This window comes from Oncorhynchus keta, chromosome 12 (genome assembly GCF_023373465.1).
Source record: "Oncorhynchus keta strain PuntledgeMale-10-30-2019 chromosome 12, Oket_V2, whole genome shotgun sequence".
Taxonomy (NCBI): Eukaryota; Metazoa; Chordata; class Actinopteri; order Salmoniformes; family Salmonidae; genus Oncorhynchus; species Oncorhynchus keta.
In genome coordinates this window covers 40,753,188-40,765,432 of record NC_068432.1, presented here as the reverse complement: position 1 = coordinate 40,765,432, position 12,245 = coordinate 40,753,188, and the positions used below count along the sequence as shown (strand labels likewise).

At 45.6% G+C, this 12,245-nt stretch overlaps 1 protein-coding gene across 2 annotated transcripts in view; it reads right to left on the bottom strand.

Moving 5' to 3' along the window:
- The window catches only part of LOC118391493 (alpha-mannosidase 2-like), a 74,852-nt gene extending 68,388 nt beyond the window's left edge, over positions 1–6,464 (bottom strand). Inside the window, exons 1-3 of one of the 2 annotated variants that reach the window (XR_004827150.2) lie at positions 5,366–6,464; positions 4,161–4,424; positions 2,065–2,209 (exon numbers count right to left, since the gene is read on the bottom strand). Coding sequence is in view for 1 of the 2 variants with exons in the window: in XM_035782945.2 (XP_035638838.1) it covers positions 2,065–2,209; positions 4,161–4,424; positions 5,366–5,509 (553 nt within the window). In the remaining variant the exon portion in view is untranslated. The remainder of the gene's footprint in view (positions 1–2,064; positions 2,210–4,160; positions 4,425–5,365) is intronic. The other variant, XM_035782945.2, reaches the window with a different exon arrangement.
- Positions 6,465–12,245: the final 5,781 nt, after the last annotated feature.

Here is a 12,245-nt window from a genome sequence, read left to right as displayed (position 1 = left end):
GAGAGGACATTGCAAATAGTTGGGGTAGCCATTTGATTAGCTGTTCAGGAGTCTTGTGGTTTGGGGGTAGAAGCTGTTAAGAAGCCTTTTGGACATAGAGACTTGGCGCCCCGGTACGGCTTGCCGTGCGGTAGCAGAGAGAACAGTCTATGACTAGGGTGGCTGGAGTTTTTTAGGGCCTTCCTCTGACACCGCCTGGTATAAAGTTCCTGGATGGCAGGAAGCTTGGCCCCAGTGATGTACTGGGCCGTATGCACTACCCTCTGTAGTGCCTTGCGGTCGGAGGCCGAGCAGTTGCCATACCAGGCAGTGATGCAACCAGTCAGGAGGCTCTCGATGGTGCAGCTGTAGAACCTTTTGAGGATTTGAGGACCCATGCCAAATCTTTTCAGTCTCCTGAGGGGGAATAGGCTTTGTCGTGCCCTCTTCACAACTGTCTTGGTGTGTTTGTACCATGATAGTTTGTTGGTGATGTTGACACCAAGGGACTTAAAGCTCTCAACCTGCTCCACTACAGCCCTGTTGATGTGAATGGAGGCATGCTCGATCCTCATTTTCCTTCAGTCCACAATCATCTCCTTTGTTTTGATCACATTAAGGGAGAAGTTGTTATCCTGGCACAACACTGCTAGGTCTCTGACCTCCTCCCAATAGGCTGTCTCGTTGTCAGTAATCAAGCCGACCACTGTTGTGTCATCGGGCAAACTTAATGATGGCGTTGGAGTCGTGCCTGGCATGTAGTCATGGGTGAACAGGGAGCACACTCTTGGCATTCTCTCAACCAGCTTCATGAGGTAGTCACCTGGAATGCATTTCAATTAACAGGTGTGCCATTGTTAAAAGTTAATTTGTGGAATTTCTTTCCTTCTTAATGCGTTTGCGCCAATCAGCTGTGTCGTGACCAGGTAGGAGTGGTATACAGAAGATAGCCCTAATTGGTAAAACACCAAGTCCATATTATGGCAAGAACAACTCAAATAAGCAAAGAAAAGCGACAGTCCATCATTACCTTAAGACATGAAGGTCAGTCACTACGGAACATTTCAAGAACTTTGAACGTTTCTTCAAGTGCAGTCACAAAAACCATCAAGATGTGATGAAACTGGCTCTCATGACGACCGCCACAGGAAAGGAAAATCCAGAGTTACCTCTGCTGCAGAGGATAAGGTCATTAGAGGTAACTGCACCTCAGAATGCAGCCCAAATAAATGCTTCACAAAGTTAAAGTAACAGACACATCAACTGTTCAGAGGATGCTGCGTGAATTAGGCCTTCGTGGTTGAATTGATGCAAAGAAACCACTACTTAAGGGCACCAATAAGAAGAGACTTGCTTGGGCTAAGAAACACGAGCAATGGACATTAGACCGGTGAAAATCTGTCCTTTGGTCTGATGGGTCCAAATGTAAGATTTTTGGTTCCAATCACTGTGTCTTTGTGAGACGCATAGTCGGTAAACGGATGATCTCTGTATGTGTGGTTCCCACCGTGAAGCATGGAGGAGGAGGTGTGATGGTGTGTGGGTGCTTTGCTGGTGACAATGTCAGTGATTTATTTAGAATTCAAGGCACACTTAACCAGCATGGCTACCACAGCATTCCGCAGCAATACACAATCCCATCTGGTTTGCGCATAGTGGGACTATCATTTGTTTTCCAACAGGACAAAGAACGAAAACACACCTCCAGGCTATGTAAGGGCTATTTGACCAATGAGAGTGATAGTGCTGCATCAGATGACCTGGCCTCCACAATCACCCAACCTCATTCCAATTGAGATGGTTTGGGATGAGTTGGACTGCAGAGTGGATGAAAAGCATACAACAAGTGCTTAGCATAGGTGGGAACTCCTCCAAGGCTGTTGGAAAAGCATTCCTCATGAAGCTGGTTGAGAGAATGCCAAGAGTGTGCAAAGCTGTCATCAAGGCAAAGGGTGGCTTCTTTGATTTGCTTTGATGTCTTCACTATTATTCTACAATGTAGTAAGTAGTCAAAATAAAGAAAAACCCTTGAATGATTTTGGAGTGTAATTTCCGTTTAATGCTCAGAAGTAGTGCACTGCTTACCAGGATCATTGTGTGAGTGGGGCACAACAAAGACTTGCAGTGGCTCGCTGTCCCATTCATTATCCTGGTAGGTGATATCGAAGCCTTGTTTCCACACTCCCCCATCATGGTTGTCAAAGGTCAGGAGGTCATACACATCTAGCAACTGAAAAATAAACAACAAAAAACAAATAGTGGGATATTCTTGAGGTAAACAGGGCCACGCCTGGCTCAGTAGGTAGAGCATGGCACTTGCAACGCCAGGGTTGTGGATTCGATGATCACTTTGGATAAGAGCATTTGCTAAATAAATGACTGAAATGTCTGGTTTGCAGCAAAGCCTCACTTTATTAGGCTATGAACTCTTGAATTTGTTCAAGGAAGTTTCATGTATTTGATTCAGTTCTGTGTTTCATTTAAGTCACCGTGGCAGTTAAGTGCCTAATCCACCACAGAGAAAAGAAAGAAAGCAGTGAATCTGTTCCTGAAAATGTGTGTACGATAACAGTCATATCTGTGACATCAGCAGGTCAGAAGAATGCATGTGAGAGATAGAAATTCTGCTGCAAACTGAGACCGCTTGGTGTTTTTTTGGGACTCACACTAACTTAAATGTCTCTTTGTCTTTTGCCCAAATAAAATGATGGAATGAATGGAATGTGATACAGAGAGGACAAGATTAAATCATGTCTGTCTGCTCTATGGTACGAGAGCCACTAACTAAAGCCATGATTTTAATAACAGGAATACAAATCATAGAAATTAGCTTGTTATCATGATTGATGTCAAGAACAAATATGATAAGATATATTATATATCAGGGTTCCCCAACTGGCCAAATGTGTTTTTATTTATTTGTCTTTTGAGCAAAAAATAATCATAAACAAATTTTTATTTTTATTTGTATTATATATATATATATATATATATATATATATATATATATATATATATATATATATATATATATAATTTTGTATTATTATTTTGGGGAATTTTCATTGTTAGACATAAAAGACTGTAAAAGCACCAGCAAATCAGCTCCAAGCGATTTTAATTGAAGAAATCTGTTCCCAAGTATTCCGACCCATAATAGAGAGACACGTGATCGTATATAAATGTAAGCAACGTTTGAAATTATTATGTTTAAGTCAAACATTATATCTGTTTGGGCTTCTTGCGGTCAATTTGCAGTCTACAAATGATTTGTAACTATATTCCAGCCCCCCCACCATCCTCTCATGAAAAAAATCAGCCCGCGGCTGAATCTAGTTGATGAGCCCTGATGTATATACAGACATATCTAAATGGCATATATTATATTATATGGTGTCTCATTTTGTCTATTTAAGCACAGGAGTGAAAGGTTTCTTTTCGATCTGGGACATTCTTGTGTATAGAGTGACTTAACTGTAACTAAAGGTATTAACTCTTCCTAAAGAAACCTGTCTTTCAAGTCAAACTGCAGTCCCCTCTTACGTTTCCCACATATACAACCAGAAAGGTTTCCGATGAGCTGCCATTCAATACCTCACCTGACTTGATGGACAACCTGGAAAGGAAAAGGATAGTCCAACCAGACCAGATAATATAACCAAACCTTTTCAAATGACACCTGTTTCAATTCATTCCAGCTGTATACTAATGCATTACGCGGTCTGTGTGCTCATAATATTAATTGGAAAAATAATCAATAACATATTCTTGGCACATAGTGTAATGGTAGTGTAATAGTAGTGTAATGGTTTTAACATTTGTCCTTCATTTCAACACCATAACCACGACACATTGCAATAAGTATCGTCCCCATGGCTATTACAAGGCTTCATATTTCACACTGATGGTGGGAGCAATTCAGCATGGAAGGTTGGCATCATGGTAATGACATCATTATGGTGTCTCTTTATATAATGATGTATCTTATTAAAAGAGGTGAAATTCAGAGTTCAATTAAAATAAATACTGGCAGTTAACTTTGTGCATGGAGGTTTGTTTACTTCAAACTTTCCCTGGAGTATGTTGAACAGATACGATCGCAGTTCAACCCTGCAACAATGTTGCTACACGAATACCTGAACTGTTTGTTACTCATTGTATCCACCTTATAAAACGCTTACCTGCACCCCATCTGCTGGCTTGGAGAACTCCCTTGTCGCAAACTGACAGTCTTGTGAGTCAATAGGGAGGAACAGTGGAGGCGAAGCCAGCAGTTCTAGATTGGGCCCTTGGCTCATGTTCCCGCCGTCAACACCCCCACGGCCATCCTTGACCGACTCCTTCAGATTGATCACAGAGTCCCTGATGTTGGCTATGATCTCATTGTTCTCTGACAGTAGTGTCTCCAAGCGGTCAATTTTATCCTGCAGGATGGACAACTGGCCCTGATGAACAAGAAGGAGGGACAGGGGAGAACAAGTTTACTGGCTTTATACAATACAGTATGCATATAATTATGCAATGAATGTTTATAAATGAGCTATAATGAGCCTATTCATATTTTAATTGACTGCCAATAAACTAATTGTAAAGCTTTATAAATGTAACATTATTGTAGGGTTACCAAAATGAGGACCTATGTCATCCACGGCGACAAATACAAAGTGTATATAGGGTTATTTTTTAAGACTTAAATGACAGGAAGTGGAAATGACTACTATATAGAAAACAAGTGGACAGTAACCTTCTTGTTACACAAACATTACCACTTTGACCAGTTTTCACTTAGTCTCAGAAATCTCAGACCTAGGGCAACAGCACTGGGTGTATAACAGGTGTATAATAATATAATAGTATACTGGAACATTGTTAATAATGTGGGAGCAACCCGTATGCTTAGAAAGACTAGTTTTCACTCATTCGGGAATGGAATTATGCAACACACAACCTGGCCCACGATAAGATCTCAATATGCATTTTTTTTGTGTGTGTTAATTGGAACCATATCTGTTGCAAGACAACTATATCATGTAACACAACGATAGTATGTAGCCTACTGTACAGGCTACAGTTGAAAATGTGTTTACATTGTCTTGAACCTTGGATAGGCCTACAATGTAACGTTATAACATTGTAGGCTAAGTAGTAAGCCTACAGCAGCCAATCAACGCCAGTTCTCTATGTGATTGCCTACACAACATAGATAGGATATTGAGGAAATAGGCTACTTTACAAAGTCATTGATATTTGTGCAACCATGTAAAAACAACGTTGGACTCAAGTTATACGCTACGATCTTATACATGCATGTCTGATCTAGATTGCAAAACGTGAGAAAATAAGTAGTTTATCTGAATCAAACAGCCAACGAAATGGAAAAACTTACATTTTGCAATTTATCCCCACCGTTGTTTGGACTTTTTGTATGGTCTAATTGCAGGTGATCCAGCATCAGGTACAATGAGAAGATAACAACACAGAATATGGCACTTCCAAAAACAGTGAATTGCCGACTGAGCTTCATCATCATTTACAATCGAAACTGCCAGGTGAATCGAAGCTGATCACATTGACTGACCGCAATGTAACATATAGTTATGTAGATCACCCTCAGGGAATGATCGATGTCTTGACTGCGGCGAGGATCAGAAAAATCTCATGCTATTCCCCCCAAAAATAGTTATTCATTCTTCTTTAGTGTGTTAGGACGGAACTAACATAATTGTCCACATTCACTCCTTCTATGAACAACAAGCTTTAAAAGCTGGGTATGTCACCCAAAGGTAGCCTGAATCATGGCTGGAACAAGATACTGCGTCCCCAGTCGCAAAGTTTCAGTACGAAATAGTTGTGATTCAGTAGATCGTGTTGGCCAGTGCCGACAACCCCGTCTCATTCCTGCATTTGTTTTCTGTTCAAATGAAGTAAGGAAGTGAAAAACATAGGTGTGAACGTGCGCCGCCTACCGACTCACAACTTTTTTCATTTGGGACGCACAGGTAAAGTGGGGGATGCGTTTTTAGACCAGAGTACAACGCGTATGGAACGTAGGTTTGCATTCATTGCCCTTCCTAGTTCCTATCATATTCAGCTATTGCATTTTCCAGAAATTCGTCTCCACTCCAATCATTCATTGGTGTAGCGAAAAGTTGGCCATTAACTCCAGAAAGCACTCATTTAGATACCTTGTGAAAACAGCTGCATGGGCATGTTCAGCACCCGCTCCCGATGTTTAACGGCTCTCCAAATGCCAGCTTCACTACTACATGATCTCGTTCATATTTTCAACATTTGGAATTCAAAAAGAGAGACAGTGTTCCAGATGTGACCCCATATCATTGGAAAAATCAGGAGCGTTTGTGGAAATGAACAAGCTCCATGCACCGACACATTTTAATTCCTTACTCCCTCGTGATTGTAATATTAGAGGCAAACAAGTTAAAAACGCAAAACAATTAAGTCAGCAATTATGGATTGAGAAAAGCGAAGGCGCAATTAATATTTTCTTAGCATTACCAATTTCCTTTGTGAACGTAATCTTACAACTGAGAAGCGTCTCCCTTCATTCTCCAGGCCAGGCAGTGGGGTAGAGGAGAACAGAAACTTGTATACGCCTACTCTGACATCATTTTGTGACGAAAAATATGTCATATTTTGTATAAAATCTAACAGGTAAAAAATATATGTGAATGGGTTAATTTGGAGAGTGAATTATCATCTGTTTATCTCTATTAGGCGTAATAAAGTAATAATAATAGTTATAATATAATAACACGAAATACTTGTTTTTTGATCAACTTTTGTAATTGTATCATCAAGGTCAAATCATCTACATTTGGCAGAATTAATTTACACGTTTAAAGATTTGCTTCATTAATCATTATCTTGCTGCAGGGTAAATGTTCTTAAATATAAATGTTTCTTCTAATATTTTCTCTGGTGGAGAAAGCTTCAAAGATCCCCATCCCTTGCTTGGAACTCGAGCTGATTTAGGAACCAATTTCTATGAAGCCTCTTTAGCCTGGTGTCACGTTCTGTCCAACGTTCGTATGTGTTTTCCTTGTTTTAGTGTTGGTCAGGACGTGAGCTGGGTGGGCATTCTATGTTGTGTGTCTGGTTTGTCTATTTCTATGTTTGGCCTGATATGGTTCTCAATCAGAGGCAGGAGTTCGTCATTGTCTCTGATTGGGAACCATATTTAGGTAGCCTGTTTTGTGTTGTGTTTTGTGGGTGATTGTTCCTGTCTCTGTGTTTGCACCAGATAGGACTGTTTAGGTTTTCACTTTTCTTGTTTTGTATAGTCTGTTCATGTATAGTCGTCTTTATTAAAAACATGAATAACCACCACGCTGCATTTTGGTCCGCCTCTCTTTCACCAGAAGAAAACCCTTACAGAATCACCCACAAACCAAGGACCAAGCGGCGTGGTAAACAGAGGCAGCAGCAACAGCAGCAGCAGCAGGAGAAGCGACAGGTGCAGCAGGAGCAACAGCAGCAGCAGGAGAAGCAACAGAGGCAGCAGCAGCAGTGGGAGAGGCTGCACTATTTGGATAAATGGACTTGGGAGGAGATCCTTGACGGAAAAGGACCCTGGGCAGAGCAAGGGGAATATTGCCGCTCCAAAGCCGAGCTGGAGGCAGCGAAAGCAGAGAGGCGGCATTATGAGGAGCTAGCACGGCAGAGCGGCTGGAAGCCCGAGAGGCACCCCCAAACATTTCTTGGGGGCACAGGGAGAGTGTGGCATAGTCAGGAGTCAGACCTGAGCCAACTCCCCCTGTTTACCGTAAGGAGCCATGGATGGAATTGGAGCTGTCGGCGAAGCAGAGTGCTGAGTCTGAGAGTGTGGAGGATGTATTGGACAGAGTAGAAAGAAAGCTGTTGGTTTGGCATAGTATGCACGGCATACCAGTGCCAGCACCACGCATCAGGCCTACAGTGCGTCCCGCCTGTCCGGCGCTGTCAGAGCTACCGCCCCTCATGCCAGAGGCGCCAGAGCCCCTCATTCCAGAGGCACCAGTGCTCCTCAGTCCAGCGCTGCCAGAGCCTTTTTCTCCAGTCAGCCCAGCGCCGTCTGACCTACCCGTCTGCCCTGCGCCGTCTGAGCTACCCGTCTGTCCAGCGCCGCCAGTGCCGCCAGTCTGCCCAGCGCCGTCTGAGCTACCCGTCTGCCCAGCGCCGCCAGTGCCGCCAGTCTGCCCAGCGCCGCCAGTGCCGCCAGTCAGCCAGGATCCGCCAGTCTGCCAGGACCCACCAGTCTGCCAGGATCCGCCAGTCTGCCAGGATCCACCAGTCAGCCAGGATCCGCCAGAAGTGCCAGTCAGCCAGGATCTGCCAGAACTGCCAGTCGGCCAGGATCTGCCAGTCAGCCAGGATCTGCCAGTCTGCCAGGATCCGCCAGAACTGCCAGGAACTGCCAGTCGGCCAGGATCTGCCAGTCGGCCAGGATCTGCCAGTCGGCCAGGATCCGCCAGTCTGCCAGGATCAGTTAGATCCGCCATTCAGCCAGGATCCGCCAGTCAGCCAGGATCCGCCAGTCAGCCAGGATCCGCCAGTCTGCCAGGATCAGTTAGATCCGCCAGTCAGCCAGGATCCGCCAGTCAGCCAGGATCCGCCAGTCAGCCAGGATCCGCCAGTCTGCCAGGCTGCCAGGATCCGCCAGTCTGCCAGGATCCACCAGTCTGCCAGGATCCACCAGTCTGCCAGGATCCGCCAGTCAGCCAGGATCTGCCAGAACTGCCAGTCAGCCAGGATCCGCCAGAACTGCCAGTCTGCCAGGATCCGCCTGTCTGCCAGGATCCGCCTGTCTGCCAGGATCCGCCAGTCAGCCAGGATCCGCCAGAACTGCCAGTCGGCCAGGATCTGCCAGTCGGCCAGGATCTGCCAGTCGGCCAGGATCTGCCAGTCAGCCAGGATCTGCCAGTCGGCCAGGATCTGCCAGAATTGCCAGTCTGCCAGGATCCGCCAGTCTGCCAGGATCCGCCAGTCAGCCAGGATCCGCCAGAACCGCCAGTCGGCCAGGATCTGCCAGTCGGCCAGGATCTGCCAGTCGGCCAGGATCTGCCAGTCAGCCAGGATCTGCCAGTCGGCCAGGATCTGCCAGTCGGCCAGGATCCGCCAGAACTGCCAATCGGCCAGGATATGCCAGTCGGCCAGGATCTGCCAGTCAGCCAGGATCAGCTAGATCCGCCATTCAGCCAGGATCCGCCAGTATGCCAGGATCCACCAGTCAGCCAGGATCCGCCAGAAGTGCCAGTCAGCCAGGATCTGCCAGGATCCGCTAGTCAGCCAGGATCCGCCAGGATCTGCCAGTCAGCCAGGATCTGGCGGAACCACCAGCCAGCCAGGATCTGGTAGATCCTCTCACTCCTGAGCTTCCTCTCACTCCCGAGCTTCCTCTCACTCCCGAGCTAGCCTCCTCGTCCCGAGCTACCTCAGTCCAGTGGGGCCCGTTGTTAGGTTTCTAGGTTAGGAGGGTCGCCACTCCAGTCAGCCAGGATCTGGCGGAACCACCAGCCAGCCAGGATCTGGTAGATCCTCTCACTCCTGAGCTTCCTCTCACTCCCGAGCTTCCTCTCACTCCCGAGCTTCCTCTCACTCCCGAGCTTCCCCTCGGTCCCGAGCTTCCCCTCGGTCCCGAGCTACCTCAGTCCAGTGGGGCCCGTTGTTAGGTTTCCTAGGCCAAGGTTAGCGGCGAGGGTCGCCACTCAAGGGACACTAAGGAGGTGGACTAAGACAATTATGGAGTGGGGTCCACGTCCAGCGCCAGAGCCGCCACCGCGGACAGATGCCCACCCAGACCCTCCCCTATAGGTTTAGGTTGTGCGGTGGCGTCAGAGTCCGCACCTTGGGGGGCTCTGTTCTAGGGGGGGCTTCTGTCACGTTCTGTCCATCGTTCGTATGTGTTTTCCTTGTTTTAGTGTTGGTCAGGACGTGAGCTGGGTGGGAATTCTATGTTGTGTGTCTGGTTTGTCTATTTCTATGTTTGGCCTGATATGGTTCTCAATCAGAGGCAGGAGTTCGTCATTGTCTCTGATTGTGAACCATATTTAGGCAGCCTGTTTTGTGTTGTGTTTTGTGGGTGATTGTTCCTGTCTCTGTGTTTGCACCAGATAGGACTGTTTAGGTTTTCACTTTTCTTGTTTTGTATAGTCTGTTCATGTATAGTCATCTTTATTAAAAACATGAATAACCACCACGCTGCATTTTGGTCCGCCTCTCTTTCACCAGAAGAAAACCCTTACACCTGGTGTGCAGGGCCAGTTCTAGACACAAGTGACATAAGCGTCCGATTAGGGCCCCCAGCCGATATGCGGCGACATATCCCCCCCAAAAAACAATTATTATAATTACTTTTTTAAAATGTAGGACCTTAGTCGGGGTCTCAACTTAATATTAACAGTAAGAATAGCAGAATACACCTGGTGCAACTATGAAATTTGGTTGTGCGTCAGCACTTTTTCTCTTGTTATTTCAGTCACTGACAGTCACTCAGTTAGCCATGTCAGTTAACAATTTATAGATTGGTAGTTAGTCTAGCCAGCTATCTAAGCTTGTAGTAATCATGGCCGAATACCGATTGGGCATGCATGGCAGGTGCCCAGGGACCATGACCTTTAGGGGGCCCACAATGATTTTGTTAGTCATTCTCACTCAGATATTATATGGCATAAGTCATTACAAAATGCGTAGGATTGCAGGAGATTAGCTATAAAACTGCAGAAATTATCTCCATACCATGGCAAAAATAAATCTGCAGAATTGCAGGAAATTTGCTGTAAAGCTAAAAAAAAATGTATCTCTAATGAAGTATTGTGAACTAAAGAGGGACACCAGACTCACCAAGCAGCAGGCTGTTCCTGAGGAGGAGTAGCAACCAGCATGGTGGCTGTCAAAGAGTTCTGGCCTTGGAGCCTGCCTGGTAGGGGTTGAAAGCTAAACCCAGTCACCAGCTGCCCAGTGATGCGAGCCTACCAGAAGGGCTAGATTCCTTCTATGCTCACTTCCAGGCAAGCATCACTGAACCATGTATGAGAGCACCAGCTGTTCCGGACGACTGTGAGCTTACACACTCCGTAGCTGATGTGAGTAAGACCTTCAAACAGGTTAACATTCACTCGGCCTCAGGGCCAGACGGATTACCGGGAAGTGTACTCCGAGCTTGCGCAGGCCAGCTGGAAAGTGTCCTCACAGACATTTTCAAACTCTCCCTGACCAAGTCTGTAATACCTACATGTTTCAAGCAGACCACCATAGTCCCTGTGCCCAAGATAACCTGCCTAAATAACTATCACCCTGTAGCACTCACATCTGTAGCCATGAAATGCTTTAAAAGGCTGGTAATGGCTCACATCAACACCATCATCGCAGACACTCCAGATCCACTCCAATTCATACCGGCCCAACAGATCCACAGTTGACGCCATCTTTATTGCACTCCACACTGCCCTTTCCCACCTGGAAAGGATTCCCTTTGGCTGGGTTTCCCATTGTGATCCGTGACAGTTTGCAAGCCCTGCCACATCCGACTAGCATCAGGGCCATTATGGTAGGATTTGATCTTTGCCCTGTATTGATGTTTTGCCTGTTTGATGGTTCATTATTTCTTATGTCTCCGGATTAGTATTCCGCTTCTGGAAAGCGACAGCTCTAGCCTTTAACTCAGTGCAGATGTTGCCTGTAATCCATGGCTTTTGGTTGGGATATGTAATTATGGTCGCTGCAGGGACAATGTCGTCAATGCAGTTATTAATGAACCCGTGTGTCACGTTCTGACCTTTATTTCCTTTGTTTTGTCATTATTTAGTATGGTCAGGGCGTGAGTTGGGGTGGGCAGTCTATGTTTGTTTTTCTATGATTTTGGGGATTTCTATGTTTCGGCCTAGTATGGTTCTCAATCAGAGGCAGGTGTCATTAGTTGTCTGATTGAGAATCATACAATGGTATCGGATGAATCTCCGAACATATTCCAGTTTGTGCTAACAAAACAGTCCTGTAGCTTAGCATCTGCTTCATCGGACCAAATTCGTATTGTTACTTCCTTTTTGAGTTTTTGCTTGCAACAATGAATCAGGAGGATATAATGTCATGTATTGTCATATTATGTCTTGTTCCTGTTCTTTCTCTTCACTCAGTCTCCCTCTGCTGGTCGTATTAGGTTACCTTCTCTTCCTTTCCTTCCCCCAGCTGTCCCTCATCTTCTCTAACTACCTCGTTCACCCTTTTCCCACCTGTTCCCTTTTTCCCTCTGATTAGGTCTCTATTTCTCT